We start from the raw sequence: 8,102 nt of genomic DNA, 5'->3' as shown, positions 1-8,102 counted from the left end.
TAAAGCTGATTTCGCACTCACTTGGTCACTCACCTGGTCAGTCATCCACTTATATGGTCACTCGCACAGTGAGTCACTCATGCGTTCAGGGCAGGTGAAATATCAGGTGCGAAAATTTCGGGGACCAAATGTACTTGGGCAAAATGTCACAGGCGAAATTTCCGGGGGTGAAATGTGAGGGGAACGAATCGTTCCAGGGGCGAAATTTCCGGATCCCGGTGCGGAGTCATCGTCACAAATTATTTTGCCGCCATTCATTCACCCATTCCAGTCTAGTTTTCTTGACTACCTACTCATTCCTCCAAATTAGCTGCCCCGGACTAGGGTGGCTATAATGGCCACCGATATGAGAGTCCGTCACTGTGACCATGGAGAACAGGAGTCATATTTAGGGAGGTTAATGATGAAAAATATGTTGTTTCTTTTTCGTGTAATTTAGTCCATTTTGCATGTTTGCAAACCAGCTTGCTTTTCGCCGGCTTGTGTGTTCGTAAAAACCAAGAATCATTTGCGTTGTTCGTAAACCGAACTGTCCGCAAACCCAGCCGTTCGTAAACGGAGGGTTGACTGTATACACGCAAATGACATTAAATTTAAGATGTACGCCAAAGCCACTGAATTCTAGATGTACGTCACATTCAGTAAATTTGAGACGTGGTAAAGCCGTACTAAATGTTCGGAGTACGTATGCAAGCTTTGCTGCATTTTTAGCTGTAGGCAAGAATCACTAAATTAGAAAGCACACACATCGCTGAATTAGAAGGGAAGTTTGCGACATTAAAGTCTAGATTTACACCAGTGCAACCAAATTTGATATGTGTGCAAGAGTGCCACTAAATTTGAATGCGCGTTATGCGTCTCTAAATTTAAGAAGAAGAACTCAATTTGAGATGTCCACAAGATTTGAGAAGTACATCAGTGTATCAATAGGTTTGAAAAGTATTGCTAAACTTGAGTAGTGCTTGCGTCATTATCACTATAAATTTGACAGTTATGACTAAATTTGACAATTATGACTAAATTTGACAATTACGACTAAATTTGACAACTACGATCAAATTTCACAATTATGACTAAATTTGACAATTATGACTAAATTTGACAATTACGACTAAATTTGGCAATTATGACTAAATTTGACAACTGCGATCAAAGTTGACAATTATGACTAAATTTGACAATTATGACTAAATTTGACAATTACGACTAAATTTGACAATTATGACTAAATTTCACAATCATCCATAAACTTAAGAAGAATAACTCAATTTGAAAAGTATCACTAGATTTGAGAAGTGCGTTAGCATCACTTGATTTCAGATGTTCATCAGCATTCTCAAGGCCGTAGCGGGGGGGGGGGAGAGGGGGAAATGACTTGGGGGGGTTCTAATTCCCCTACCCCGAATTTTGAGAAAATGTCTGAAAAAAAGGGTCAAATTTATTATTCGACCACTTCAGACCCTCCTCCCCCCGAACGAAATTTCTGGCTACGGGCCTGACATCATTAGAAGCATCACTAAACTTGAGGAGTGTATCATAATCAATAAACTTGACAAATTCGGTAATCATCACTGAATTTGAGAAGAATAATTCAATTTGAAAAGAATCACTAGATTTGAGAATTGCGTCAGCATCACTAGATATGAGGAAGGTCACTGAACTCTCAAGGATAGATAGATATATAGAACCGCTCACAACCCCCGACTGATGCAAAGCACCGTACTTCCGTTACCTCAATAGAGGCAGAGTTGCGTCGGAAAAAGTTGGCAAACATTTACAGTGGTGGCTCCCCTTGCCCCGTGCTCGCAAGTTTCGAATCACTCGCGTCGTTCTCCCCATGAAGACAGCCATCAACTCGATGCAACATACAAGCCATTTGACAAAATGGATGACTGAATCCAATGACTATGGAGAAAAATTGCAAGTGCGCCCACTGCGCACATAAGGGCCGGAGACCGCAGCCTGGGATTTCGAGTCCGTCATTATCTCTAAATTTGACAATTATTACTGAATTGGACAATCATCACTAAATTTGAAACTAATAACTCAATATGAAAAGTATCATTAGAATTGAGAGATGCATTAGCATAACTAGATTAAAAACTTGAGGAGTGTGTTATAATCAATAAATTTCACAATCATCACTAAATAGTGAATAGTAAGTCAAGTTGAAAAGCATCACTTGAATTGCGAAGTGCGTCGGCATTACTTAGGCTTGACATAACGTCCAAGTGAACCTAAATGTGCAACGTACCTTAATCACTAACTAAAGATGTATCCAAACTCTTATACCAAATTTGAGATGTAAGTGACTGCCACAAAATTGGCAGATGCCGCTGTGCGCAGCTATTGCTGTCTGTATTATGATGCATAAGAAAAGAATGGTCACAGGAAGAATGAAAAAGTATTATTACACACATCCCAACTGTATGCCCTGTGTCAAGTTCGTAACTGCATCAAGAACCCATCCCCAAAGCCGGGAGACCCGTTCCAGTAACAATCCGGATCATGAAACCACATTTTTCCCGAAGAAGATCGCATTTACGAACGGACCAGAACGCAACCAGTGGACGATCCCTGCCATCAAACGCGTACGCAAAATACACGGAGAAAACAACCTGAATCCACGAAACAACAAGAAAGATAGAAAGGGTTAAATGCAGCGCTCCGCGTTCAATTATCCATCTTATTCTAGTGCTAACTGTTTTAATCTGGCCATTAACATTTGTAATACGTCGCCCAAAACCTGCAATTAAAGTAATGGGCACAAACAGGTTAACAGTTTTTCTTTTTTACCTGTGACTTGAATGCAGTAGTTTTTCCACAGCTCCTTCTTTTTTTTTCTATTTTTTTTCCTTAAGATTTTTCACTGATTGCGTGGCAACACGGAAGCGAGAAGAAAGCCTCGTTCAAAAACCGTCTATTTGCCAAGAAATAATTGCCCGCGCCTTTTCAAGTACGTACGTATACGTACGCACACACACAGGCGCGTTTATTATTATTATTTTATTTTTATATATTTAATACTTACTGCTATCATCATTATATTATTATTATTATCATGATTATTATTTCTTTTCCCTCCCGTCCAGGTCCTTTTTGAATTCGTTTCGTTTAAATTGCGTCGTGATTATGATGATTAAGATCCAGGCGTCATAATTCAAATGCTTGTTTGGTCTGGTCTTTAAAAGGACGGGGGGAAAATGGATTCGAATAGATTTCCGTGGGCGAGTCAATGTTAAGTGCTTTGTAATCAATTTAATTTGATCGAAATTTTATATTTCTGCGTGTGAATGTGAAGTTTTAACACTCCAGAGTACAAATGCCGCACATTTGAAGTGAGCTGGCCGGGGAAGGATTATAAAGATCAGTGGTTGTTGGGCTCAGAGTCAGAATCAATCAGAATTACCGTGCACCGATATAATGAAGCCAGCTTACTCAAGGACTATATTTCATCAATGGGCATTAATGATGGTGATGACATGTTCTGGAACAACAATCTCGAAATAGAGATGGATGATTTTTTTTTTCTCTTAGCTCAACGATACGTGAAATTAATAGACTTTCTAGGGAAAATGAAATACAGTGTATTATTACATCCCAACTGCATGCCCAGTGTCAAGTTCATAACTGTATCAGAGAACTCATAAGCTGGGAGACTCGTTCCAGTAACAAACCAGCTCCAAACCTTTCGACATTAAGCCACATTTTTCCGAGATCTCATTTACGAATAGCCCAAAACGGGGTGTGGGGATATATAGGCTATCAGTGTATACAAAAAACCAAGAGAAAAAAAATATATATTGTTGCAGCAAAGCTTCGCGATGATTGGGGGGGGGGAAGGAAAGAAAACAGAGAGAACTTGTTTGATTTCATTCCAGTGGCGTGTGGACGCAATATTAAGTTCTTCATCATAAAGTGGTCAATAGTGGCAATCTTGATTGCACACATGAACGACGATGGGTTCCCAAGGGATTTCAAGGTCGCCTTATCCGTTGTTGATCATAGAGCCAAATGACTCCTGACATTGCATCTCTATCAAATTCGGGACTCTTGATTGATTAAACTCTTGTTCAGGACCATGTGGCAGCCAACTTTATTGTCTTGATGGTGCCTCGTGCTCCTGCAACCATTTCATTCACGATCTGAAACCATATACATTAAAATTTGGTATTAATGTGTTCGTTAATACCCCAATATCTCATTTCACACCCGACATTTCGTCCCTTGTGTAAATGTTAGGTGAGTATACAGCAAAAATTTGCACAAATCATATAATGTCTATTGGATGGTGATTTTTTTTTTGCTCGGCTAAGATATATGAAATCAATAGGCTTTCTGGATATTTGGATATTATGCCGAGGTGAACAGGTAAAAAGTGCTGTTTCTCTCTCTCCGGTGGGGAGAAACAACCCAACAACACTTTTTTTTGTTGAATTTCTTTTTACCACGGTTCACCTAGCGTATATACCAAGTTTCGATGGAATACCAGAATCAGAACGGGCTCTACAAAGGTCTGAGCAGTGTCAGTATATTGGAACTACTCAGACCTATGTAGCACCCGTTCTGGTGGACATATTCCAGTGAAACTTGGTATTTACGATATATGGACCATGGAAAAAAGTAAATTTAATAATAAAGCAACACTATTCACCTGGTGGTCGAAAATTGAACTATTTTTTATTGCATAAATGCCTCTCTCCCATGGTTTCATTAAGATATCCTGAAAATTTAGCTGTGTTCGGATAAGCAGTTTTTGAGAAAAACTACTCAGAGTACGAAGACTTTAATTGTAATCACCTTGCATATCCAGACTATATTATTGGCCGTAATATAGGCTATTGATTTTTCTCCTCCACATAAGATACATCTTCCTTATAATAAGAGTAAAAGAGTGAGAATATTAGGGTGAGAGTGAAAAGAGTAATCTACTTTGTATCCATATTCTTATCAACTTATCTATTATACTGCTTTACTCTTGTTAATTTGTCCCCCCCCCCCTTCTTTTCCTTTTTCTAACGTGCGGTTTGATAAGACAAGGTTACCATATTTATCGCTGATTCGTAAAATAGAGGGCATCCGAACTTCTTTTTAATCTCTTGTAAGCGAAGATGTTAGTAATGATAAATCAGATGAAAATCCCTCTAGTAAAATATCAGAAAATAATAAATAAAAACATTTTAAGAAATAGTGGTTCAGAATAGATGAGAATGTATGACAACAGTGAATGTTTGGGATGTCGACCGAGTTGATTTGATAACGAACATCTGACTCCACTCTGACCTGATTATAAGACGACTTGTCAACAATCACCAAATTAATTTATTTACAAAAATTCACACACACGAAAAAAACATCAACATGTTATTTACACTGACTCGCAACAACTGTATATTTTTTCTTCTTCCGGTCGCTTGGCGCGAGTAATCTGCGTAGTCACTTTTAACGCCAAGCGTTGGCGAAACTCCGCCACACAACTACCCCGCCAGTCTCACACTTCATTTGTGAGACGAAACCGAACTCTGCGACCGTATCGGGAGATGTAAGTTTTGTTCTTATCACTGGAACTGTCACTGGAACGTGATGAGTCATCCTGAACGGCTTCATCCAACAGCAAAAATGCCGGCTTTAATCGGTCGATGTTGACCACCTTTTCTTCGTCATTTACTTCCACCACGAAGTCCTTGGTCAATCTACGCACAACACGGAATGGACCTTCGTACGGGCACTGGAGAGACTTCTTGAAGGGACCACGGCGGATGAAGACATGAATGCAGATGGTGAGCTCCTTCGGGACGTAGATCTTTGTAAGTCCATGCCGCACAGGATTTGTTGGTTTCAGTGAGCTGATGATCCTCTGCAATCGGGCAATGTAGTCGGGTGGGTTAGACAATGGCTGATCGTCGTACAGCTGACCAGGGAGACGAAGTGAGGAACCGTATGTCAGCTGGGCTGTTGAGGCATCAAGGTCACTCCTGTATGCTGACCTTAACCCAAGAAGAACCAATGGGAGAGCTTCATACCAGTCTGAGTCGATGCCTTCCAGGACTTGTTTTAGCATATGATACATCAATGCTTGCTTGAGTGGTCTATGGAACCTTTCCACCATTGCATTGCGCTGTGGAGAATATGCAGCCGTCCTTGCAATTTGGATGCCAAGCATTCGGGAAAGAGTCTGAAAAAGACCAGATTCAAACTGTCCTCCCCGGTCGCATGTTACCCTCTGAGGTGTACCAAATCGTGCAATCCAGCAATATGACCGGTGTTGGTGTGTGGCTGGAGTAGTAGTGGCGTTTATAACGCTTTGGGTTGGCAGCCTAAACCCCCCCCCACCCCCTCATTTTGTGGCAGAGTTTAGCACAAGAATTTTGTTTTGTGCTGCCATCTATTGCTATGTAAACGACTTTACTTAAGACCATATTATTTTTAATTACCTTCTAATTATTTAACTTTTATATTCACGCAAATAAACATTCCATAATTAAAACAATAATTAAAATGATTAAATTTTCATATTTTGTATCATGTAATTTTAAATATGATAATTATATATATATTTAAAACATTTTCTAATTACAATGTTTAAGTTTGTTGTCTAATCTTGTGAATGTACTGCAGGAGATTTCGATGGTCCTGTATGTGGTGGTAAAATCAGTTTAGGTTACGAAAGGTGCACGTCACAACCTTCTCAGTCACAAACTTGCATGACCATATTTGACACTGATTTATTTTTGAAATACAACGTTGTATATGAAATCCATATTTGTTATGGGCATCTTTTTCTCAGCCACCTCGTTGGGCATTTTGCCTGTTGTGGCGTTGTATTTGCATAAGCAACATTTTCGAAAACTTTTGGCCATCCCACATGGCCTTTTTGCTCATAGTTAAGCATATTTCCCGGAGAAAAAATACGGGCAATCGGTAATTGTCACCAAAGGTAAGCAAAGATTCTAATTACAGTAGAGTCTCATTTATCAAAACCTTCGCTTATCCGACGTCCCACCGAAAAAAAAACTTCATCAATCGGCAACAAGAATTGCAACTTGCTAGCGTGAGCGTAGTCTATTTTTTGCTGACCCCGACCGACTTGTACGGTGGCATCTACAGCCCGTCTACACTATGATGAAGGATGATGATTAGTATGAAATAACTGATGAAGAAATTGTGTCTCTCTTGTCAATTGCGATGGCAACGAAATTGAAAATCAAGCACCAACTGTTGAACCTCTCAGAATTTCACACGACGAAGTTAAGGTTCTAGAAATTGTAATTAAATACATTGAGCAACAAGAAGCTACAGTAATCTACATAATGATGCTCATAATCAATGGGCGGATCGTAATATACGGAGGAAGAAATAAAAAATCAACTGTAAAATATGTAATATGATGTAATAAATGTCATCATACATAATGATGCTGCAAAGATGGCGAGACTTGGCAGCGAAGAAACTGCAATCGTCAGGAAAGCAGACTAGATTTAAAAAAAAAATTATTTAAATCATTACGCTACTGTGTACTGTATTTAACTTCAGAATATTCTGTAACTGTTAAGTTCATTTTTCAGTTAATTTTTTCCGTTGTTTTGTTATGAAACATGATTATTAGGTTCGTAATGTGTAAAATTGTAACATAGTTTGACGTTTACAAAGCTGTTTTTTTAACACCTCCCTATTATCCAAAATTCTGCCGACCCGTTTATGTCAGATAAGCGAGACCCCTACTGCACTGCTAAATTTTTTTAAATTAACAATAACGTAATCCTCACGTATTCCCAAGGGATCAGCATGATCCGTCCAGGGAATTTGTTAGTGTTAGTAAACATCCATGCCCGAACCCAGACTTGCACAGTGAGAAGCTAGTTCCCTAACCACTCGACTGCCAGGCAGAAAATTGCTGAAAACCCACCAATGACGGGGCATCACTACTAATCGCCGTGGATCAGGTTGAATGCGAAAAAAAAACAAAAACAAATTTAACGTGACAGGAGTATGAATATTCACAGTCGTAATTGTCACAATCACTAGAAATTAATTTTAATTCGATTTGTCAGTGAATAATGATAAATTCAAGTGGGGACTTTGTTGGAAATGCGGGAAATAGG

General features: G+C 39.2%; 1 protein-coding gene across 1 annotated transcript; it reads right to left on the bottom strand.

Moving 5' to 3' along the window:
* Positions 1-5,491: 5,491 nt before the first annotated feature.
* On the bottom strand, positions 5,492-6,163 carry LOC149078116 (uncharacterized). Its single transcript, XM_089242098.1, has one exon. It carries the CDS (start codon positions 6,161-6,163, stop codon positions 5,492-5,494), a length of 672 nt encoding a protein of 223 aa, XP_089098224.1.
* Between the last annotated feature and the right edge of the window lie 1,939 nt (positions 6,164-8,102).

Source organism: Pholcus phalangioides, unplaced genomic scaffold (assembly GCF_987345545.1).
Source record: "Pholcus phalangioides strain wild (caught in Gottingen) unplaced genomic scaffold, Ppha-v1.0 ptg000014l_1, whole genome shotgun sequence".
Taxonomy (NCBI): domain Eukaryota; kingdom Metazoa; phylum Arthropoda; class Arachnida; order Araneae; family Pholcidae; genus Pholcus; species Pholcus phalangioides.
This window is presented reverse-complemented; position numbering and strand designations above follow the sequence as displayed.